The 24,623-nt window shown below is 50.1% G+C and overlaps 2 protein-coding genes across 3 annotated transcripts in view; one reads left to right on the plus strand and one right to left on the minus strand.

Annotated features, from left to right (window-relative positions):
* Window positions 1-2,757: 2,757 nt before the first annotated feature.
* TNFRSF13B (TNF receptor superfamily member 13B) lies at window positions 2,758-10,925 on the plus strand. The gene is made up of 5 exons (XM_030001755.2): window positions 2,758-2,807; window positions 5,470-5,610; window positions 6,703-6,819; window positions 7,443-7,694; window positions 9,176-10,925. Exons 2-5 carry the CDS (start codon window positions 5,472-5,474, stop codon window positions 9,448-9,450), a joined length of 783 nt encoding a protein of 260 aa, XP_029857615.1. The 5' UTR covers window positions 2,758-2,807; window positions 5,470-5,471; the 3' UTR covers window positions 9,451-10,925.
* A 4,879-nt stretch (window positions 10,926-15,804) lies between these two features.
* The window catches only part of USP22 (ubiquitin specific peptidase 22), a 111,673-nt gene continuing 102,854 nt past the window's right edge, over window positions 15,805-24,623 (minus strand). For both annotated transcript variants that reach the window (XM_030001751.1, XM_030001750.1), the window contains 4 exons: window positions 22,050-22,141; window positions 20,673-20,735; window positions 18,571-18,720; window positions 15,805-16,713 (listed from right to left, as the gene is read on the minus strand). In XM_030001751.1, the coding sequence (XP_029857611.1) occupies window positions 16,671-16,713; window positions 18,571-18,720; window positions 20,673-20,735; window positions 22,050-22,141 (348 nt within the window). In that variant the 3' untranslated portion in view covers window positions 15,805-16,670. The remainder of the gene's footprint in view (window positions 16,714-18,570; window positions 18,721-20,672; window positions 20,736-22,049; window positions 22,142-24,623) is intronic.

The raw sequence follows: 24,623 nt of genomic DNA on the forward strand, positions 1-24,623 counted from the left end.
CAAAGCCATGCAGAGGGATGCATGGGGAACTGCCGATCGATGCTCTCCCACCAGCGGCACACGGCAAGGGAAGGGTTTAACCCAGGAACCCAGAACAGGGTGCCGGCAGCTGCTGCCCGATCCCTGCCTGTGTCCCAGAGCCCAGGGATGACTCCAGGCAAGCCAGGCCGGCAGCCACCGCCTTGGCTGCGAGACGGAACCACGTTTGGAGGTGCTTAAGAGCCACGCACCGTCCTCGGAGGCTGCGGGAGGGGGTGATGCTGCTCGGGGCACAGAGGGTCAGGCTGCTGGGGCGGACGGCCAAGGAGATGCATACACCGCAGCATATGTCGCAGCATACACCGAGAATTTTAAAGCCGAAATCACACTGCCTGATCTCTGCTCAGCGAGGAGGGACAAACCGCCCCCAAGTGCTTCTCACTTCCCTCTTGAGGACACACCAGGGTGGAAACTGCAAGTCTCCTGCTGCTATTTACAGAGGCAGGTTTCCCCTGCAAAACCCCAAGAGCCGGAGGGCAGGGCTGGGGCCATCGCTCCAGGGCCACGCTCTGCCACGCTCAAGCAGGGCAGGCAATGCCAAAATCGTGATTTCCTTTGCCGTCGGCTTCAGCTCTGCAGGCGAACGGGCCGCGGGCTCTGCCGTCTGCCTGGGGTACGGCGCTAGCGGGACGAGTCTGCGTGTGGATGGCCACCAACTACGTGCACTCAAAGGTGCATTTTCCCCCCAAGCCCTTGCATCATGCAACCCCCCTCCCCATCCCAGCCATGCCTCTGCCTTCCTGCTCCCTCCCAGGACCCTCCGCAGGTCTTCCCAGCGGGACACTCAAGCCCAGCAATGATCCCATCCTTTGCAACCGATGCACGTGCAGAGCCACGACACGTGGCACAGCATTGGTGCCGCGGTGTCCCTGTGGCCACGGTGTGCCTCCCCTCCCAGTCCTCGCCCCGAGCCCCGTGGTCCATCGGACGGTGCCGATGCCGGTTCCCTCCTTCCCGCAGGAGCTGGGACACAATGGGCCACATCCAGCCGCTGCGGGGCCGAGCAGCCATGAGGTGCTGGGTTTCTCTGCTTGGGGCTTTGCTCCCTGTGAGCAGGTTCAGCCTCCAATGTCCCTGCAACCGACACAGTGCGTTGCACCCCGTGGGCTGCCTTTTGGTCTCTCTCTCGGTTGCAGATCACCATGGTAAGCATAAAGCAGGAGTTTTTGAACCAAACGGAAAAAACCTTGACGCTACCCTGCTGATGTTTATAGAAAGTAACAGGTATTGCTTCTTCCTTCCCCTTCAGCTGCTTCTGCTTCAGAAAGGTCGTGCCGGACTGAGCTGAGTCACTGTCCTGCCGTGCTCCCAGCACCCCTCGCCCCTTCCCGGTGGCACGGCCACGGCAAAGCCCTGCCCGGCACCTCTGCAAAAAAGGGGGACAAACCTCCAGAAAGGAATGCGCTGCCAGTGGAAAAGGGGGAAACCAGTAACCGCACAGTCTGGCTTTGCTTTGCTAGCCATTCCCTGTGGAGCATCGTGTCACCGGCCAGACGTACCCAGGGGATTTTGCTGGTCGGAGGCACCAGGGCAGCCGTGGCGGCTGCCGCAGCCCGCTCCCTCCTGTGCCGGCTGAGCGAGGGCAGACGCTCTCAGCAGCACGGTGCGGTCTGAATCCCACCTCTGAGGCAGCCCTGGGGGTGCCGCCTGGCTGCTCCTTCGAGGGTTTGCTGATCAAGCCCATTCTACTTGCAGGGTGAGGTGAGATCTAAAAATAAATATACAGCTATATACTCTTGGAGGCTGGCAGCAGTACAGAGGTAGCTCTTTCCCTCTGTGAAAACCAAGCCATGTTATTAATGCGTCGTGCACCTCCATTGCCAGCAGCGAGGGCAGTGCCGGGCCCGGAGCCCACCCGGGACCTCTGTTGCCCACGCAGGACAGGGCAGCACAGGAGAGCGCAGCCCTCTTGCAACCCTCCCGCCTCCAAGGCACGGATGCGCTAGAGAAAAATGGTGTTTGAAGCACGTTATTGGGGCCCGCGAGATGCTCCGCATGCCGCGAGCAGGAGATAGGTGAGCGGTGTGGGTTGCCCATCCTGCGGACAGGGAAAGGATGGGTGCACGGAGCGGTGCTGAGTCCTGGCTGGAGGCAGGGAAAGCCGCAGCTGCTCCGGCAGGCGAGGGTGGCCGGCCCTCGGTGCCGTGCGGGATGTTACCGGCGGGGGTCTGCCGGCCGGGACACAGAGCCCCGGCAAGGGGACTTGCTCCTTTCCACCTGCAGCCCCGTGCACAACCATCGCCCGTGGCCGCACGGCCTCTTGCTCCGACGTAGCTGCTCCTTCTTGGCAAAGCCTGGGAAAGCAATAACCCACAGGGTTGCCCGCCGGCTCTCCTGACCCAGGATACGTCTTTCCTCTACGGAGCAAAACATCCTTCTCTGCAGAAGAAAACATCCCACTGCAGCCAAGCAACGCAAGGGCAGGTGCTGCGGACCCCCCCAGCCCTGCAAGCCCCTCTGCAACGCGGCCACCTGGCCCAGGACACCCGTCCCCGTGCCCGGTGACACATCTCCTCGCGGGGTGCCTCCCTCCCTGGCCCCCGTGCCCCCGGCAGCCCAGGGACGCCCGGCGAGCCAATGCAATGCGCCGCGCGCGCGGACGATTTGCATCGAAGGGATAAGGGGAAACCCCAGGAAACGCATGGCCCAGGCATTAATCAAATCTATCTCTAATAATAAACCCCCCGAGCGATGCGCGGGCTCGCGGCTGGAGCTCGCGGTGCAATGGCAGGAGCCGAGGGGGACTAGACGCCACGGGAGAGTCAAATGTGAGTTACCCCATGGAGGGGCTGCGCGGGGAGGTGGGGGTGAGGGGCTTGTCCGTGCCAAGGCTGGGGGCCGCGGCGACGTTTCCAGAGCGCTCGCAGAGAGCAGAGGGTCTCCCCAGGCTCTCGCTGGAGTAGCGGAGCCACGACAAAGGGCTTCCACCCTGCTGAAGACGGTCGCTTAATGCTTTGGACGAGGGGGCCATAGGGGAGTTTGGGGTGCTGGTCCTTGGTGGGTGCAGAGGGGGAGACGTACCCGGCTCTGGAGAAAAATGCGTGGCTGCAAAGCCTGGCTGCGCCATGTCGGGAGCACCACGCGTACCTTGAGGGTCCCCGGGCTGGGAAGCTCAGCTGTCGGGCAGGATTTTTCCCAGATGGGGCCAAACACCCAGCTTGGACCTGCCCTCGCAGCAGCAGGGAAGGAGCTGCCCGGGCTGCAGCCCCCCAACTTAGACACAGCCCCAAATCTCCTTTTCCCCTGCAGTTATCCCATGTGAAACCCCACGGGAGCTCACGGATGGCCAGGCTCACCGCCATCCCCAGGGCTCACCGCTATCTGTTGGGGTCTTCTCTTTGGGTACAAAATATCTCCAAAGAGCATCTGAGGAGAGCGCCAGCCCGAGCCTCGCTCTGCCCTGGGGAATGGCTTCAGTCACCTCGGTAGAAAGTAATTATTTAATTTTATAGCAATGTTAATTGAACAACTGCGACTATAAGGCCAGCGTTCCTGTGCAGAGTGGGTTTATCCCCGACGCCCTGAGAACGGGACACGAAATGTGTTCCCTGGGTAGGAGCCAGTTCACAGCAGGCAGTGGACGAAGCCCGTCCTCAGCCCCTCTGCGGGGAAGGTGCTGTGCAGGCAACGGCAGGACAGACGGACACTCAAAGTGCCCGATTGCTGCACACTCCCAAGTACTAGAGAGAAGGAGGGATCCCAGCCAGAGCACAGGGGCTTTTCTATATAAAAGTCAAAGTTTGGCTTTGCAAAGGCTGCACCGCACCAAGGCCAGTGCCACGCTGCAGCACCGGGAAGTTTTAAACCTTTCGGGCCCCATCAGCACCGGCATCGTCCCATCCACGCAGGAAACAGCTGCGGCTGCCCGGTGCGGCTCCGCAGAGGGATGCGGTCACCCGCGAGCCCCCTCGGTCAGCAAACGGCACGTTGCCACTGCGGCCGTCCTCGTGCTGCGTTAGCGCTTCCTCCAGTTGCTCGGTCGCGCTCACCGCAGACCCCGCGTGTGGCACGGCACGGCACGGCACGGCAAAAGAGCGGGGAGATCAGCAGGGACCGACGCTGGCACTCGGGTTGCCTCCAAGGCCAAACCCTGCGGTGGCACAGGTGAGGCTGCTGCACCCAAAGATGGGGACACGCACAAATATTTCAGCTGCTAATAAGTAAATGCTCGTTAGCAAGATAATTCTTAAAATTGTAAGTTGTTGGCTAGATTTTTGCGCTGCTGAGGGCTGCTGCTGACGCCTCGCTCCTGTGCCTTTGGCATCACACCCAGCCTCCTCGGACACAGGGTGCACGGCGGCAGAGGAGGGTGGGACGAATGGCTCCCGGCGGGGACAAGAGCACGTCCACCTCCAGGTGTCCCAGCTGGCGCTGGTTAAACCAGTGCTTAAAGGTCTCCCAGTGAGATGATACTGCGTTCAGCTCTGGGGCGCTCAACATAAGAAGGACGTGGATCTGTTGGATCGAGTCCAGAGGAGGGTCACGAAGGTGATCAGGGGGCTGGAGCACCTCTCCTATGAAGCCAGGCTGAGAGAGTTGGGGTTGTTCAGCCTGGAGAAGAGAAGGCTCTGGTGACACCTTAGAGGAGCCTTCCAGTACCTAAAGGGGGCTTACAAGAAAGCTGGAGACGGACTTTTTATAAGGGCATGTAGTGATAGGACAAGGGGTAATGGCTTTAAACTGAAAGAGGGTAGATTTAGGTTAGATATGAGGGTGGTGAGGCACTGGAACAGGTTGCCCAGAGAGGTTGTGGATGCCCCCTCCCTGGAAGTGTTCAAGGCCAGGCTGGATGGGGCTTTGAGCAACCTGGTCTAGTGGAAGGTGTCCCTGCCCATGGCAGGGGGGCTGGAACTAAGTGATCTTTAAGGTCCCTTCCAACCCAAACCATTCTATGATTCTATGCTGCCCCTCCTTCTGCTGCTTGGGGGAGTTTTACACATCAAAACCAGGTTTCATTATGATGCCAGAACACCAAAGGGAGATGTCAGAAATTACGCACAGGATGGCACGAACTGCCCTGACGCCACAGAGGAATTCAGAAATTTCCAGAATTAAAAATTGTTTCAGAAGATGTTGCCAGTGGTCATTCTGGTGGTATTTCTGTTATTTTCAGAAAAGCATATAAAAGACAAGAGCGGGCATCCCCAGACCCTTGGGGTACAGCACAGGGCCACCTATAAGCCAGGGTGGTCTCCCTGCACGTCCCCAGGGACCGGCGCAGGACATGCTCGCGTCGGGTTATAATTTGAAGAGCTTGCTAAGCCTGAAGCAGATTTTGCTGTACGTTCTTGCCCGAGCCTAGGACCAGAGAGGATTGGGGCACAGCCGGGCATCCCCCTGCGAGGGGTCCCAGCCCCAGCAAAGGGACGAGGCGGCTGCGGGGCAGCCCCGTGGTGACCACCCCATACCTACTTGCCTCTCGTTCCGCAGCCATGGACGGGACGGACGTCGGGTGGGATGCCATGAACAACTGCACCGATCAGCAGTACTGGGACACCCTCGTCTGCCAGTGCATCCCCTGCAGCCTCGTGTGCGGCCGGCCCACAGTGAGGAGGTGTGCTGCCCTGTGCGGTGAGTGCCGGGCAGCCCTGCGGAGCTGTCCTCGGATCCAAGCAGGCAGCGACGGGGCAAAGCTGGGAGGGGGGATCAGGCCCCGCGATGAACCACGGGGCAGGCTCCGAGCCAGCTCAGCTTAACAGAGCTTTGAGCCAAAAATGCTGGGGAACGCGACGGCTTCCCAGCAATGGGCTGGGTCTGGCAACAGCTCAGCACAGACCAAGATCAAGTTGCCCACGTCTCTGTCCTGCTGCTTTCTGGGGTCACGGGGAGCCTTCCCAGAGCTGCATCAAGGCTCGTATCCCCCACCGGGGACACCCCACCCTCCAAAGGCAGGGCGCTGAGACACATCGGGTTCACTTGATGTGGATAACGACAAACTCGAGCTGTAGGTTTGCGAGGCCGCACTGCGAGCCTTGCGCTGGGGCAGGCACCGAGGTGTAGCGATGAAAGGTGGGGAGAAGGAAAGGAGACAGATGTACTTTGCACCCAAACCCTGTACACAGCCCTACGCACGGCCCCGTCCCTCCCCAGCGAGCCGCGGTCCAGGACTGCTGCACCCTGTCCTAGGGCGCAGGGGACCCAGCCCTGCGTGCTGCACGCAGCGACAAGTCACGTCTCCCCGTTGAGGCTAGGACATGCCATCCCTAGGGTCCCGAGCCAGTGCTCAGGCAGGTTTTGGTATGTCCCAAAAACCCATGCAAGCCCCAGGGCGGCAGCAGCAGCAGCTCTAAGAGAAGCAACGAGAAGCTCCCTGCCGCAGGTGGGTACAGCTGCACATGTCTGGCTGCGTACCATCCCCTCCCCGCGCAGCTGCCAGCCAATGCCTTTCCCCAGTTTTCATCATACGGCCAAACACCACCGCAAATCCCGTGGATCTGTCACCCTGCCAGCCCTTGAGAGGCTGTCAACGCTTACGGCAGCGTGCAGGTCTCGCCCTGTGCCCGTCAGAGCCGGGAGCTTGTTCAGAGCGGCCACGGGCTCATCCTCACACGAACCCAGGCACTGGGAGTGGTGGGAAGGCAGCGGTTTGGGACCCTCGTGCTCAAATGGCAGGGGAGGAGGACATGCTCAGGACACCGTGTTTGTCTCCGTCCCCTCCTGCAGCGTCCAGGGACTGCAACAGGAGAGCCGGCTTCTACTACGACGAGCTCCTGAAAAAATGCATCAACTGCACCACGATCTGCGGGCAGCACCCGAGGCAATGCGCCCCGACCTGCGAAAGTAAGGCTGCGCGCAAGGGCAGGCAGAGCGGGGATGCGGGGCAGGACCCCCAGGGCTGGGCTGGAAGAGGAGCCAGGTTACGGGACCAAAGTTAGGAAAGGGGCAGCAAACCCCCTTCTCTTCGTCCTGGGGGGTTTGCGTGGTTGTGCGCTGCCATGTCACTGGGACCGGGGAAAAGAAAAGCAGAGCATCTGCCTCTCTCCTGTTTTCTTTGTCACACAACTCCATCATGCAGTGTGTTTTACAGACCTCTCCTTTGGCTCTACCAGCCAGGAGCAGCATCAGTAGTTGAATTTCTCACCTTGCTGAGCTGCCTCCAGCCCTTGGGGAGGGGGAGCGGGAGGGGACGGGTTATTTTCCCTGAGATCTGCAATTCCCACATTGGGGTTGAGACGCGATCACTGGAGAAGAGGGAAGAGTGGGAACGGGGGGTGGGAAGGGATCTCCTCTACCTCGCCATGGAAGAGAAATCCAAGCGAGCAGAGGCGGTGCGTAGCTGCTTTCAAGCTCTTTCCAAGAAAAAACGCGCGAGAGCTATTAGCGCTTTCCCTATCAGAAAGTCAACAGCGTGAAGCGTGTACCCGAAGGGTTTCTAAGCACACTCATCTCTGCCTGGCCCACAGCGAGTGCCCTGGCGGCCACCCCCCCTCCGCCAGCCGCCCTGGTCACGGCTTCGCCGCCCACGGCCGTGCTGGAGCAGAAGGTGTGCGTGGAGCAGGAGCCGTGGCTGGTGGTGTACCTGCTGCTGGGGCTCTGCCTCTGCGCCCTCATCTGCTCCCTTCTCCTGGGCTGGACCCACCTGCGGAGGAAGGGAGAGGTGGTCTCCTGCCAAGCCAGCGCTGGGACCTGCCACCGCAGGGAGGACTCCGCCAAAGGTGAGTGCTGGCTGCACCGGGGGGACTGGGAGGGGACGGGGAGGCTTGCGGTGGACGGGCTCCCACGTGCCGCTGGGAGGGACAGAAAGCAGAGACGGTTTGCAACAGGGGTAGGGAGGAAAAGTAAAGCCAGCGACACGCGACGCGGTTCAGTCTGAGCTTGGAAGCGGAGCAGGACTGGAGCCCCGTGCCCCGGTTCTCCACCGTAACCCTCTTCTCAGCCGCTCTCTTGCAAAGTCACAGGCATAGCTTCCCGCTGCCACACAGGGGCTGGAGCCGCACCGTCAACCAGTAACTCCGGTCTCCATCCAGAGGCCGAGGGGCAGCCGAGCTGTGGGGAGGAGGAGTTGCAAAAAGCCAACCCTCTTCCGAAACGAACCACCTGCCCAAGGAAGACCCAGGGCTTTCATGGCAATTGCAGCTCCGGTTTCCTTCACTCGGGGCTGTGCTGGGGCTGCTTTGGGCCAAACTGCTGCCTGGCAAGGACCAGGGTAACGCAGGCTACTTGCTCCTTCAAACAGGCTAATGATGCAGCCTGTCTGCTGAATTATCTTGCAGCAACAAATGCCGAAGTTTTAGCTCTGCAGCCAGAGGGGTTGCACAAGTCTTTGCTTTAGGGAGAAAAGATAGGGAAAGGATAACATGCAGTAAGTCAACATAGAAAATGTATTTTTATTCTCCCTCCTCCTTTCATCCCTTGCCTTTAAAAATAAAAAGGTCTGTCTACCCGTTTATGTACACACATACATGTTTACATACGTACACTTCAAAGCCAGTCATGCTGGATGTCAAAAATCACAGAGGAAAAGCCCACGAGCCGGTGTGTGGCTCGGAGTCACTCCCCAGCAGAACTGTAATTCGAGCCATTCCTATCTGCTTTGGCTGAAGGACGCAGTGGCACTGAATGTTCACTTTTCAGGGAAGCCGCCAGGTTCAAAGAGATTTACTGTGTGCTTTGCAATACCCCAAGTCTAACCTTGCTCATGAGATGTCAGATGATGGAGCAGAGCCCTTTGACAGCTAGCGTCCAGCCCGCAGAGTGTCGTGGGTCCCTTGAACCGGCCGTGGGCAGCCAGCCTGCCACGCTGCACTTGCCAGAGCTCTGGCACCTCGCATAGCGCTGCACCATTGCATTTGCACATGCTACAAAAGCAGCATTTAATGAAAAGACAATTTACATGTAACGTTATAAGTATTACAATTGCTTTAGCGCTTAAACCTCCAGCTTTCCTGTTCAAGGGACTTTCCCATTTCCTCCTCAGATCTCACCTCCCAGGGTGGCAGGACTAGGTGTGAGCACGTAGGTGATGCATTACATACAACACACAGAGCCGTGGGTTTTATCAAAGTGATGGGAGGTGGATGTCCTCTCCAGTTCCAGGACCAGCTCTTTATAGGCTCTAGTGCGGCACTGCAAAGCATTTCTTGGGTAAAAGGTGCTCCGAAAAATCCTTAAGCTAATACACATAGTTTATTTGCAGATCGTCTGGTGGAAGCGGGCAGGGTTGGTGATGGATCCACTGGCAGCAGGGTCCCAGAGCCGGTAGAAACCTGTGGCTTCTGCTTCCCCGGACACGGCTCCGCTGTACAAGAGACCAAATCGTGCCACAGCACCTCCTATCACATAGGGGAAAGAGCTGCTCCCTCGCACATCGGGATATGCAGCATGGGAAGCGCTGGGGCCATTCCCAGCCCTGGCGATGGCCACTTCAAAATCATATGTTCTCCTTCACAAGAGAAGACGCCCATGTCATGACCGTAGTGAATATTCCTCCACGGGATCAGAAAGGAGGGATGCTCCCTCTGCCCCCAAAACACAGCTGCTTCACCCTCCGTTTCCAGAGACTCTAACAGCTTCTACCAGGACCAGCAGACCTGGCACAGTGTTTGCCCAAGGGCTGTAGGCCACAGACAGTGCTGTTTTCTTCCACTCGGGAAATGAAATTCTCATTATTCTTGTGCGCTCCCAGTGACAGAAGTCGCTTGCCTTTTAGCCGTGTCTTCATCCTCTGACCTGACCTCTGCAGACTCCTCCGTGCATCCCGTTCATTGGGAGTGGTGTTTCATTGCGGCTTTTCATCCTGGTTCCACCATCAGCGTCATTTTGTCTCTGCAAAGGGTGTTGATGCAGAGCCAGGATCAGACTGTGGTGTCCACCAGTCCCCACGGAGAGCACACCTTTCCCTGCTTGAAAACTCTACCGCGTAACACAAGTGATTTACAAGCAGAGCTGTAAGCATCTCAAACATGGACTCAGACCCAAGAAATTACTCGTGGAAGTTATAATGACCACTGAATGCCACTGCCATGCTCTCAAGAGTGGCGTGTTTTCTGATTTTAACAGAAGTTTCTTTGCAGGACAGAGTATTTGGTAAGACACAATGTGGAAAGCTCTGCTTGGGAGGGGAGAACAGGTCATGGGTGATGGTGAGGCTTTGCCTTGTGATGGGACATGACACTGCGTGGGAGGAGCTGGGACAGGCACCATAATCCCCAATAGAATTGGGTTTAAATGTGAAAGCTCATCCAAGGCTGAGAACTTTCTAAGAGACTGGATTTATGTACGTCTGGTCTGGGTTGCTCAAAATAGCTGGTAAAAGTGATGAACCAGCTAGAGATACAGCTGCTTTGAGGCAAGATTTTTAGCTGACCTGGCTTTGAAAGCTACTATGGAAAAATAGGGGTTTCAACATGTAATTTGAAGTTCTCATTTTCACTAAAGGAGAGTGTAGGAATTTTTTGCTTGGTGAGAAATCACACCTGGTAGGGGCTCATTCCCTCCACTTTCTCAAACTAGAGCTTCAAATACGAAAGAATAAATGAGTCAATGTATGTACAAGTTACCACTGGGAAAGTAGACAGCTGGAGAAAGCATGAGTAGATAGTTCTAACAGACTCTGTCCCCTTCATATTATATATTTCTTTAAATGTCAATGTTTTCTTATCACTAAAGAAGACACTGCCGGGGGGGTGACCATGACAAAGCCAGTGCCATGAGCGATGTCTGGTCACAAAGCAGGAAGGCGTTAGGACCACATGAAACCCATTAGGACAAGAAAGTGCAAGAGGTGGTTTAAGGTGAGGACTAAGAGCCCACGTGTTGGTCCAACAGCTGGTACGTGGGGCAAAGTTTGGCTGTCTTGAATTGCTCAGGAACGGACCTGGCAATTCTCTGTCTCGTTATCCTTGCATATTGCCTTTCATCTCTTCCCTCTGTTATCAAAGTCCTTATCCCGCAATAGCACAAGGGACGAGTTCTGTGTTGTGCTGCATTTGCATCCAAGGGGAGAAAATAAGCCTTTTCAAAACGGAGATCTCGTTTTACTCAGATGGGTCTCCTAAACACGACGGGTGAGCCCTGAAGGCCACCACCCCGCGGTGCGATGGGGAGAGCAAGGGCTTACCCACACGCGCGGAGAACGAAACGCAGACCCCGGCCATCGGCAAGCCGCTGGCAGGGTACGACGACAGCGGCAGCCTCTGATGGCCGATCCCCCCCGCCCCAGACCTCCACCCCGCTGAGCCTCTCACACGCCGGTCACCTCCCAGCCTCTCTCAGCACCCGCAGCCCTCCCACCCCCCAAACCTCCTCCACCTCCCACCCCATCAGCCTGAAGACCCTCTTGGCCGCCCGCTCCATCCCGGCATCTCCTCTCAGACAGCCAACCCCCCCGGGGCCTCCAACTCCATAACATCATCTTCCGTGGCCTTAACTCCTGTCGTTTCCCCCCCCTCCCCGTGGAATCTGCTCCAACGGCCTCTGGTCTCATGGTGTCAGTCCCCGTGGGCTCCTGCCCCATGGGCTCAGCTCCCATAGTCTCCGACACCACGGCCCCAAACACCGCGGCATCATCAGCATCCCAATCCCTCTAAACCTCCGAAAGTCTTTCGGTCCCAGAAGCCACGCAGGCCCACACACGCGCCTGGCCTCAACTCTTCCTCAGCCTCCTGCCCGCTTTTGGCCTCCACCCTTGCTCACCCTCAACCCTTCCTTGGTCTCCCACCCCTGCTCAGCCTCAGTTTCTCTTCGGCCTGCATCTTTGCCTAGACCGATCTCTACATCGGCTTCCCCCAGTCTCTCCGTTTCCCTTCCAGCTCGGCCTCACTCTTTCTTGCCCTCCCAACGTCTTTCAGCATCTCCTCTTGCCCTGCCCTTTGTCTCCTACGCCCTTTAGTCTCCCCCCGAGTCTCCACTTGCGTTCTTGCTCGCCCTCCGCTCCTGCTCATCCTCACTGTCCTCCTCAGCCTCCCTCAGCGCTTTGCCCCGTCCCTGTTCTCCCGTTCGCGCTCGCCCTTGCGGAGTCTCACGGCCTCCCCTCACCCTCCGCTCCCGCTCAGTGTCCTGCTCCCTCTACGGCCTCCTACACCGTTACGTCCTCCGCTCTCGCCGGGCCCCCCACTCCTGCCCGGCCTCCCCCCCGCCAGCTTGACCTCCCACTCAGGCTCATCCTCCCCAGCACCAAAAATGCTGCCTCTTTCCTCAATTTCCCCTCCCCACAGCCTCCCCCTCTCAGCCTCCCCCGGGCGAAGGGGTTTCGCACTTACCCTGGGGCAGCACCACCACGTCCCGTCGTCGTCCCCCCCCCAGGGCACCAGGGCCGGGGAAGCCCCCAGCCCCACCACGCTCTCCCCCCCACTCTGCCCAAGCGCTTCCCAGCGAGGACGGGGGCTCCAGAAGGAAAACCCTCCTAAAGCAGACGCGGCGCCTCGTCACGCTGTCCCTTCCCGGCGCGGGGATCCTGCGGGCAGTGCTGAGGACGGGCGACCGTCCCCCGTGGGAACCCCCGGCCACCCTGCACGTGCGAGGAGACTCAGAACCTTATTTAAAAATAGGATAGAAATATCTGAACATGTGGCACCGGTTCTGCAATTAAGGCATCTCTCGGGGATCAAGAGGCATCAATTATTCAAACGAGAAAGCTTTTAGGAAAGCATTTATGCCAGCTAGCACCAGAGCTCACCCTGTGCAGTGCTGGCAACCTGCAGCGCCTGCTCCAGCTGGCCCAGGCGGCCACTTGCCTTCTCGCATCTAGGCAAAGCCCGTGTTGGGCTGGGGCTGTCCCTGTCACCACGTGGCCTTGTGTCCCAGAAATCCGGGAAAATGCCCATAAGAAGTCAAGTCCTTCCCTCCAGCCCCGATATGAAAGAGGAGAGCATTCCTCAGCCTCACAGGCGTGCCCTCCCCTCCCTCTGGGAATGTAACTACTGTTATCACCATATAAAAGAAAAGGTAACATGGAGCAACTTGAACAAATCAGCAGTGAGAGTAACATACAGGGTCCCAGCTTCACCCCTTAGATGCTGGAGAACCAAGAGGAATCAATAGACTTGGTATCACCTTTGCAGCCACTGGCCAACAGCTCTGATGGAGCACACCTGGAGACATCACTTAGAATATCAGAGAGACATTGTAAGTATGGGACACAAGCAGTTACAGCTGGACGAGTTAAACTACATGGAATTAAGAGCACCGGTTTTGAGCAAGAGCATCCACCCGGGGGTTTAATCAATTCTCACATTTCTGCTTTTGCTCAGGTTTTCATTAGGCACCAGCATCAAGTAAAGCTTCATCTCTAGTTGAGTGGCTAAGGGACAAGAAAATATTGTACCTAAAAGCCACTTTCTGGCTATTTTTGTGCCCCATGTAGAGCCATGTTCATTGCTGGTAGACAACAGAATACACACCCCAACGTGAGCCTGCATCACCACACGTTGTCTTTGTTTTCAATCATTTCTGCAGATGCTTCCTCACAACAGACCAAGCTGTGCTGATATAAAACCGTACCTCAAAATAAACAAGTCAACCCCAAAGTACTCCCCGAAATGAAGAGGGTCAGCAGCTGAAGCATCGCAGTCATCACTCATGGAGGAGGCAGCCTTCCGCTGCTGTCTGCCAGCACATTAGGGAGGCATAACTTCATCAGCCATTCGTTAGCGTCTTGCTGCACAGCAAGGCATTTTGTGGTCGGTGTTTTCTTAAAGGTGATGTTAAGAGAGTTCCGCACAGAGAAACCTCCTGGCTCTGCAGGTAATAAACCCAGTGTACGAGCTGCGTGGCTGCTTCTGAAGAGATGAAGGGTAAGAGAAGGCTGTGTTTGAGAAAAAGCATCACGAGGGGTAGTGCTGCTTGTATGACAGCAGCTGTTCTTCCATTTTTGTAGGAAGAGGGAAAACGCTCTCTCCTCTTCTAGCAACCTGTGCTGATTTACTGTTGCTGGAAATAGAAACATGCCTGGTATGATTCAGGGAGAGACACAGGGGGTGGCACAGTGGGGGGAAGAAAAGAATAAGAGCTTTTAATACACCAGGAATTCTGCTTTTGAAACCAGAAACAGAGCACTGAAATCTCCCACTGAAAACCATCTGCGCCGGTGCAGTTGCACAGAGCACAGCCCTCTTCACCAGCCTCAGATGGGTGCGGGGAAAAAAAAATTAAGGCTGATTTATATGGCTGGCCTCCTCCCTAAACAATTTGTTTCTAAAGGATTAACAAAGCAGACTGCATTAGCTCCGGTGGCCAAGCGCGTGCTAGTGGAAAACAGAATTCATTTGTTCAGGCTCCAGCGTCAAAAAAAGCAGCAGCCAAAGGCTCAGACCTCGGCGTCACAAAGCAAAGGCATCGTCGCTCCCCGAAACCCATCTGCCGCGCGGTGGCACTCCTCCTCCAGCAACAGGACAAGGTGGGGACGCCAACTGCAGCAGCCCTGGGAATAATGAAAGGCTGATTCTTGTCTTCCTCTGCAAGCTTGCTGCATTATTAAAGGATAGCAGAAAGCGTCGTCAAGCATCTGCACGATACCGTGCCCAATTCGGGGAGGGAGGGGCCCCCCTTTCCTGCGGGTGCACCATTCATCTGCATTTCTCCAGCCATTTTTCATTTGCGACAAGAACGCTCAGGTTAAATCTTGCAGCACCCAATTACAACTGAAAATTATTTCAACCATGATGATAGGGAACAACAGGTTACAAAGCCAGAGTACGCTATCACTTCTGCAGAAATCAGGCTGCCTAGGTAACTCCCACACTGTATGGGACATTTTCTACATCTGATCTGGTATTCAGGGTGCTTCAATTAGTTGTCCCTTCTTCCTTCCCTGTTGCAAGCTGTCACAGAAATCTCTTGATATACAAAAGAACTACCTTGTACTTTTCCAGTCTGTGTAAAAATCAAATGCAATTCCCCTGTCCTTTTGTTCAGCTGCTCTTGCAAGATGCTCATCTAAAAAACAAACAAACTCACTTCCTTATTTTCCTCCTATTTCTTCTGTTTATCAGACCACTTTCCACCTCTGTCTCAGGCAGATCAGACACCTGTAACTCATTTCTAGAGCACAGAATCTAAAAGGTTAGACCCATCCATGTTTTTAACCACACTAGTACAGCCAAAGAATGGCTGTCTGGATACATATGCAGAGCTTAATGACCTTTTTGGTGTGGCTCTTACACCAATTTATACAGCACCTAACTCTTACGCATAGCTCTCTACGGGTTCCACAAGGAAGGGAGAACAAAGCTACTTTTGCTCTTTTCAGCTCCGTGTTCTGAATGGTTTCTCTCACGGGCTGCAATTCAATCCACAGCCCAGCCTCCTGAGAGGAAGATACAGCACACAAGCGGCTACTGCTGGTATCTCGACAAGCCAACGAGCTGCTTTTAAAAGACAGCGGTGGAGGGGAAGAAAAGGAGCAAAACTACATTTGTGACAAAGCCAGAGTAAGTTGGTGCACCGACTGCTGCAAGCTAAGGACACCGATACAGAGGCTGTGATTCTGCAAAGAGAAGAGTATGTGAGGAGTTAATACATGTGGGAGGATACAAGGAACCAATACCAGCCTAGCACATACCAGGAAAATGTGTTGTTTACTTAAAAACCGAGTGCACTGCAGAAGTGCTCAATAGCAGCAGATCTATCGCTCAATGCTGCCCCCAGCAGCAACCGTTTCTAACAGATGGTACATTTTTCAATACTGAGGTTCTTTCAAGTGTCATATATATGCCTTCGGAAGGCAGCAGGGGAAAAAAACAAACGAAAAACAGCAACAACAAAACAAGCAATTTTGAGAAATTCAAACTTATTCACAAGATTTTAAAAAAAGAACCAAGACCACTCTTACAGTATAAACACGCCAATTCATTCATTTTTACTGATGGTTGCATTTATGAATTTCATTCTCGTGAAAAAAGGGAATAAAAGGAAAAAAATTAAGAAAATAGCTATTTATAGAAAACAAAACAAAAAAAAGGGCTCAAACAGAAAAGAATCTGTGCTGATGCTTTTGATGAGCAGTCCGATGGCATTAAACATTACCTGTGCAAGCAGGCATGCTTGAAAACCTGTCTTAGTACTGTAGCTTCAGTTCCACAATCCAGGATTTCTTTTATGGTTGTTGAAAAAAAAGAGCCTAATAGTTTCATACTGTATTTATTTAATAACTAAAATTCACAAATAAAAAGATACTTGCAAAGTCCTTTAGTTGTGTCATCCCCTCCTCCTCCACTCTACTGCTTTCAGACCCATATGCATAAAAAATGGGCTTGGATTTTTAATTTTAACTGTTATATGATTGGTCGTTGGAGCTGAAGCACCAAATGGAGAAGATGCTTTATGGAGATGAGGGTATAACCCCTTGCCTTCCCACACACATTTTGGAGGAACATAGGAGATGTACCAGTGCCCGGACTCCTCTGCTCCCGTTTCCCCCACCCAGAGCATTCCTTTCATTTTTTATTTCCTCTGTTAAGTGACTGACTGTAGCCTCTTTTTTCCCCCTTTCTGTCCTTGCGGGACTGCGTACACGTTGGACATTGTTCATTTCTTACTCCGCCAGGCTTTGAGTCAGTGTCAAGTAGGTCCTGTTACAGCTCAGTGCTAGTTGTTTTTTAATGGGTCTTTTCATTTCAGGTAGGTTTGTGTGTCGATTCAGAAGGCTTGCTTATTTTCTTCCTTGTTTATATCTGACAAGCTGCTGGATAAGGCTATTCATACTCCAGGAACTGTTTGTGATAGAACAGCAAATATCTGCAAGAAAGCAGAGGTACAGTTTCAGCTTTCTGCTATACCTCGGAGCAGATGAGCATTTCCATTGATGCGATCACAAAAAGTGAGGTCTATTGTTTTCTTTTCAATTTGAAGCGATTCCAGGGATGTGCCAGTTCCATACAGTAGCCATGGGTGAGAAGGAGGGAAGCCAGCTGACATGATTTTACCAGCAACTCAGGGAACTGCACAGTTGTACAACAAACAGTCAAACCTTCTTGTTGTACAAGCCACTTAGAACCTGAAAGCTCTGGAAGATTGGACCGTGTTGGTGCCCAGACCGGCAGCATCCATTTAACACTACCATGACACAAAATACAACAGAGGTGCTTTAAGATGCAACTGTTGCTTTAGAGTCACATTACCAAAGCATCAGACACTTAGGATTATTACAAACTGTCTGCCATTTACTGTTATAGAAGCAAAATGAAGAACCAGGCATGTGGGTGAAAACTCATGTGTCCCAATCAAATCCAACTGAAATATCTAATGTCTCAATCTGTACTCAAATCTGGTGTTCTAATAGGATGAAATTCTTCCTGTCCTTAATTACTTTATGTGTACTGCTACATAACAGAGCCCAAGCCCTCAAGCAGTTACATGTCGGAGGGAAGTGGACTTATCTCTACATACTTTTTACATGACACACACTGACAGGGTCACTGCATGACTCTCTTAAAATGCTTCAAAGCGCTTTTGAGACTTTCCAATTATTATCGTTCCATCTCATGCCCTATGGAGCTTCCCTTATACAATGCAGATCTACTTAGTGTCAGCCTTTATCTGAACCAGGGAAAATGGATCAGAGCTCAAACCAGCCTTTAATGAGATGGATGGGCAGCAGTTGTGTCGCACATCCTCTCCTCCTTGCCTATGGCAGTTTCTTCCACAGACATACCCCATCTGAGGGCCAGAGCTAGCCACTTGTTATTGAAGAAAAACAAACTCGTTTTTCTGCAGACCTCAAAGCAGAAGTTACCTTGTCAAGTCATTTAACGCTAAAATTCAGACATTATAGATTTTTTTTTTTACTTCCTAGTTGAAGTTCAAAAACTGAAAAAATGGTAAAATCTGTCAAAAAAAATTACAAACTGAACACCTGTGCCTGCAGCAATCCATGGAAACATCACGAATAATTAAAACAAGAACAATAAAGGCTTATCTTTCCAGTACCAAGTCCACAGTTGAAAACGCAAAACAAGGACTTCAGATTTTGTTGTTGAAACCTATACCAGTCCCCAATGCTCCCCTCAAATAGGGAACACCAAGATGCCTCCCTTGCAATCTACTGCTCTGCACTCTCAATACTTGTCTAATGCAAATATCTGAAATCATAATGTCAATCTGAAATCAATTTAAAGCCACGAGCTAAGAAACAGCTCATGTTCAATACCTGCCTCCCATATAGCCTTGCCACTCTGGTTCACAGTATTTTCTTAATGGCTTTTCTTCAAATCTTTTACACTCATAGTAATCCAATGGTTCTGCAGACAAAGATTGGATTGTGCCATGGAGGTAAATACTGCTCCTACGCTGGACAATCATACCACTTCGGTTTTCAGAGTCCCTTCCATCAGCAAGCAAGAGTTTGTACATGAGCAACAGTTACAGACACTGCAGAGTCAGCTGCTGTCCCTCACCCTTCCCCTCTTCTTCCTTCAACAAACCCAGGATTATAAAGCAACATTCTGAAGCACTGGTAAATACACAGAGACATTAGATATTCAAAGAGAGAAATTACGTCTTCTCTGTGATGAAAGGGACTTTTAACTGAAAGTAAGGAAAACCCAGCAAAGGTTGAAGTTTCCCTTCCTTTCCCCTCTCCATTTCATAACTTACCCTTCACTGTCTAGCACATCCTTAATGCTAGCCTTGGTGATAATGGCATCATCACACTTGAACCACTGGTCCTTGTGCTGCCGGATGAAGCTGGTATAGTGCCCACTCTCCAAGGTTCCCTGGTGATTAACTACTGCAAACAAGGAATACCTGGTACAGAACAGAGTTAATGAATATGTGGATCAAAAGGGGAAAACCAACTGACATTTTAGACAGGCTATACATAAACATGTATAGCAATAGTAAAGGATCTGATCCATCAATAAAACACCAGTTCTTAACATTAACCGGGAAGAGGGCATCCTTGCCTAGGGAAAAGAACCACATTTTTCTTTTTCTGTCTTGCTATTACTGCAACACTCCAGTCTGATGACAGGCGTCAGCTTTACCAATACTGGCTACCAAGATTTTTCTTATAAAATAGATACAATATTGATGCATTCCTGAAGAGGACAACTGATTATCTAGTCTGACCTTCTATTTCCCTGAATTAGTTACTCTAGTGAATCAGAAAAATGCATTTGAGGTATGGGGCTGGGGAAGGAACTAATCTTAATTATAACTCATCTTAAATATTTCTAGTGATAAATTGCTGTACTGATTAATTGTCCTTAATCTGTAAAGTCTGTACCTATTTCGAAATACTGACAAACTGAATACATTCAGCCTCAACTTCCAGCTTTCAGATGCTGCTGTGCATTTTCCTGCTAGCCTGAAAACTAGCAGACACATCTCTGTTCCAAAGAAAGATACTGATGGACTAATCAAGTTGCTCTTAACCTTTTTTTCCCCTTTTCTTTTCTTAAAAAGGAGAAAACTGAAGTCCTTGGCTCTTTTGTTCTAAGGTAAGATTTTGTTTCCAGTCTTAAATATAATTGCAGCTCTTTTTCAAATGTTCTCCACTTTCTTTAACTCTTTCTTGAAATACTATCCTCAAACTGGGATACAAACACAGCTGCACAATGGTAAAATAATCTCTCTGATCTCACTTGATATTGTCCTACTTGTGTTCCAAAATTCACAGAGCTCTTCTGACACAGTGGTGCCGCAACAAGGCACCTATTCAGTTGAATGTCCACAGAGCCACTGAATATAGTCACTCTCTTCCTAGTGGAGTCCTTTAATCCAACTAGGATGGACACCACTCTTTAGTCCTACATGGAGGATGCTAAGATTGCCCCAGCCGTTTACTGGCATCCAGCTTACTAAGCAGCCCAGATGCCTCTGCTCTCATTACCTCATCCTCTTCGTTGTTAACAACTTCTCCAACTTAAGACATGTGCAAACCTCAACAGTGATCAGTTGTGTCTTCTTTCAGATCTTTGCTAATACTATTAAACACCATACATCTAATGAATCAATTGCTATAGGATCACACGTTAACACCTGCCTGGTATCTGCTTATATGACAACTGCACTAAGACCTGGTTAGCTGGTTTTTAAATCTATCTATTGTGTGCTTCCAGTTTCTTAACTAAACTTTTAGTGCCAAATGAAGTGCCTTGAAGAATTTAAATACACAACATCAGCACATGACTGTAGCAACCAAACTTGTAACCTCATTAAAGAAAAAGGTAAGGTTTGTGTGACCACCTATATTCCCATAAAGCTATGGATATTGGTTTCAATTACACTCCCTTTACATCGTTGAGCAAGTCCCATATCAGCCCATCATTTATTCTGACTGGAATCAATACCTGACCAAGAGACCTCAGAATTACTGGGGTCATCTGCTTGGGACTTTGAGTGTCAGTGTTCTATAAACTTTCTTTCAGTCCTCTGGAACTCCTGTTGCTATTGCAATAGAAATAGGATTATTTAAAGGAAACACCCATCCCTTTTAATACTGTAACCATAGCTTTTAATTTTGCTCACAGACCGATTGCTGGGGTTATCACCTTCAGATCTGAAAGTCAGCTGCCACAAAACCACAAAAGGGTAGGCAATTGGGGTGAATGAAGCTTTATTTTGCAACAGTTCAGACTTACTGTGCTGTCAAATATGGTAATGCACTTCACACTGCAGGATATACAGCAGACTGTATATCTCCTTCTAGGAGCCAACTACCTTTCACAATAGGAGTCACGGAATGTACCACTTACTTATTATCATTGTTTAGACTATCCGTCGGCTGCTGGTATTGCCCGTTCATTCTGCTCTCTTTACTGCAACACACACACACACAAAAATCCAGTCACTTAAAGCAGTGGCTTCCCAAACTGAGGAAATAGGTTTTACATGACACAGCCTGTTTGCCGAATCCAGGTCCTTTTTCAAAAGCACAATGCTGCTTAGCAGCAGAGAAAGGCTGCTGATTAGGATGCTGAAGATGCTTTATTTGTTCTCACAGCAATGCTACATAAGAAATACCATTTCTCCTCCTGGTCAAGGCTTCAGTGCTGCAAATACAGATCTGTTTACGTCAAATGTCCTATCCAAAAAGCTTAAAAACAGGTTAAGAAAAGATTTGTATTTTAAACCTGGAAAAATATCTAATTACATCAATCCTTTATCCTCTGATGGGTCAATCATCCTGGCTCTGACTTGTAAATTCATTTTGTGTATTGACAGCAGCAATAGGATTATGTTGTTGATTTCATAGGCGATGAAATTCAGATTACTGAGTTATGCCTGCTGATTATCCCATCTATATTCCATTATGCTTGATACCTTTCATCAGCAGAGCCTGTTCTATCCAGGGAGAATTCACCACAGAGGAACAGGGAAGTCTCAAAATCTCCAAAATATACTGGAATAAACCATATATTCTTAATATAACACCATTTAACAGAGCTTCAGGGCTCTCCTTTCTCTCCTGGCAGAAGCATCTACTTTTCTCCAGGGGAGGGCCTCTTATGAATATACCTTTCATAAAGGTTTATTTATATAAATGTCATGTCGTTCACAAACCTGGGAGGTGGGAGAAGTCTTACTGTTTCTGTTTAAACACCAATTAGAAATATCTATTTTAATTTGGACTACATTTCTTCTTGCAGCATTCTCTAACAAAAGTTGAAGGTACAAAACAAAAAAACCCAGATTTGCATAGATGCAGGAATAAAGAGGAAGGATTTTTATAACTTCAGAAATACTAGGTTAGGCATTAGGTTATGTCTAGTCTGCCTAATTACACAAGATGACTGTGGGTGGGCACTCAGGTGATGGGACCAAAGCAGAGATGTGAAGGCAAGATGGATCTGAGTCTATAAATTTAACATGCAACCAGAAACGTAACACACATTAATAAAAAAAAAAAGTTTAAATATAAAGCCTTTTCTGGCACACAAAACTCAATAGTTTATCTAAAAATTAGTTTAGAAATTATGCACATTTCAAGGAGAAGCTTACAGCAGAAGTATCATTATACATACTGTTCTATAACTTTGATTCAAGGATGTTCCATGTTTCATGATGCACATGTATGAACTGGTAAAACAGTTCTGTCCAGGTCTTTGGGGGGTTTTGAACTTGGTACACACCTGGAAGCCATGAATGGTGTCATGTCCAGCTCCAGCGGAAATGAGACATACGTAGTGATCTTTCGCCTCAGTTTGGCTGAGTGTTCAAACCGCTGGAGACAAAGTGGAAGAATTTTTTTTTCTTTAGAGAAAGACTAAGTTTTTTGTCTTTTATAAATGTCCTAAGCTTAGGAACAATAACATGCAAGCATATTAGCAGTCAGCATCCAGGGTCATCCCCTGATTTTCTTCTACCGACTATCTGGGCTGGGAACACCCATGTAAATGCTAACACAGTTCTACCAGGGAAATAAACCACTACTTGTGGAGGAAAAATATGGTATTAATTAGATTGTTCACCTTAATATCTATACACACAAACTTATTCTCAAGTGACATTCACAAAAAATGTATTAAACAGAGAGCACACACAGCCTTTACCCAAACCAGTGTTCATTTGTACTCCAAACTATTCAAATATATGGCTGCTGCCTACACTAGCACACAAAACTGGTGACAATGAGAGCTTGCCATCAGATTCACACACTTAATCCACCCATCCAATCGTCTCAAGTGACAGGACTCAAGCCTACACAGGAATACCAATTCAAATTAAAGCAAAAATGAAATATGATAATAAAAAAGCCTTGTCCCTCCACCAAAAGGAGCCTGCAATACCCACCATCCTCTCCTCATCTTCTCGATTGAACATTAAGTGGAAACAGGAACAAATACCAGAAAGAGATGAATGAGTTTCTATTTAAAGGCAGCTTCTCTCCCCATTTCTCAGAAATTCTGCTCTATTTACACTTCAAGTTAATTATTTTCCAATTGTGGTGCCATAACAATTCCCTAGCAACAGATCCAGACGTGAAAAGCTGAGACTTCTGTAATTCTTATCTTTTGTGTTTCTTTTTTGCTTTAACACATGAAATGAAATTTGCATTTTGCATGGACAGGACAACACAATCACTTAGGAAAAGTAATTTATTTAAAAAAAAAAATCTTCAGTCATTCTGGATAACGCAAATACTGAACTGAGCATAGGAAAGGGGTTGAGCACATTCACATTGCCTTGCCCAAAGAGCAGAATCACCTAGGTGTATCTTGCCAACTACTCTGCAATAATAAAATAAAAATAAAATAAAAACAAGAGCCCAGCACACCAGAAACTCCCCCCGAAAGCCAAGCAGCCAGCCAAGCACTCCTGAAACCTCAAGTCAGTCATGCAAGAATGCTCTTCAGGAAGACCACAGCCAAAGAACAACAAAAGAACTGTACTGTTATCTAGTCCAGTCAGGCTAATAATATCTTTGGCATATAACATTGCATATCATCTTGGTTAATACTCAAGATGCAACTGAAGAACTGCTGGTATATGGGGGTGAACATCTGAAGGCATGATTGTCCCAAACAGTCTGAAAAGGCCTGTAAATTACAGAAAAGGGAATTCTTTCCACCTCTAACACCTTTTTTAGTAGAAAGCAGAATCAATCTTTTCTCACAAATACAGCCCTTCCTGTGGCATTCAGTTTTCATGTCAAGACCTCTGCATTTCATTAACAAGCTTCTGTAGAAGCCAGATTTTGAAAATAAATTCTAAATCACTGCTATGCCAGATACGGAGTTGCTATGTAATTTAACAGTTCCAAACTACAATCACTTCTTGAATACAGTACGTGACTTGCTCAGTGAGACCATGACACTATAGTTACACAGATTATTAGGTTTTCTAGTATGAACATACTGACCTAGCTTATAGGGCTACTGGAAAATAAACCAGAAAAACTGCCTGCATGCTACAGCGAAGTTCAGCACGCACTTTGCCATGACAGCTACAAGATAAAGGTCTAACTCCAACCCTATTAAAGTTACTCAGGTGTTTTACCAAAGTTCAAAGCCTAGAAACTGTGTAAGAATTGAACAACTGAACGAGGTCTCTGGAGCAAAAGGCTGGAGTGGCTGTTCTTTCAATTCACCAACTGGAAAGAAAAGCAATACAAGCCTTCAATTGCACACAGCATATAGGCTGCCATTTTAAAATGTTTCCAGTCACCATGGTTGTAGGTAAAATGCTGGTTTTCTTCATGTAGCTTATGTGACATTAGTATCATCATCAGATAAGCAGTTTCTTGAAACACTGGTCACAGTAAGAACTGAGGCCAGTGATCATGAGTTGCTGCCTAGCAGGCAGAGGACTTGTCATTCTGTCCCAGGAGACACTCAAGACCTTAGAGGTCTGCATCTGAAAAGCTCAAGCAGATCAGAGATGCAGTTAAATTACTATGGTGGATGCTTCTACAAAGGCCTGTGGCATCACTTTTCAAGGACCCTTTGCCTCTTGACACAGAATGACCTTCACCTTCTGCAATACCTGCCTACTTTGCACCACAGTCATACTCTTTACATTTAAGACATACATTGTACAGGACTAAACTATCCGAGGGCACCAACTATGACATTATCTCCTATCATTGCATCTGACAATCAGGATTGGAAATGTTGAAAACTACATCACAGTTGGGAAGATACAAGAAGCCATTGCAACCGATAACTTTTTCATGCTTGTCCTTCAACACAGAGTTCCTCTGTGGC

The sequence above is a fragment of the Aquila chrysaetos genome, chromosome 25, assembly GCF_900496995.4.
Source record: "Aquila chrysaetos chrysaetos chromosome 25, bAquChr1.4, whole genome shotgun sequence".
NCBI lineage: Eukaryota > Metazoa > Chordata > Aves > Accipitriformes > Accipitridae > Aquila > Aquila chrysaetos.

Excerpts from the sequence above, each read along its gene's own strand:
- TNFRSF13B (XM_030001755.2), top strand. The coding sequence starts at position 5,472 with ATGGACGGGACGGACGTCGGGTGGGATGCCATGAACAACTGCACCGAT. Across the intron at positions 5,611-6,702 it reads GAGGTGTGCTGCCCTGTGCG|CGTCCAGGGACTGCAACAGG; the intron begins GTGAGTGCCGGG and ends CCCCTCCTGCAG. Across the intron at positions 7,695-9,175 it reads CAGGGAGGACTCCGCCAAAG|ATCGTCTGGTGGAAGCGGGC; the intron begins GTGAGTGCTGGC and ends GTTTATTTGCAG.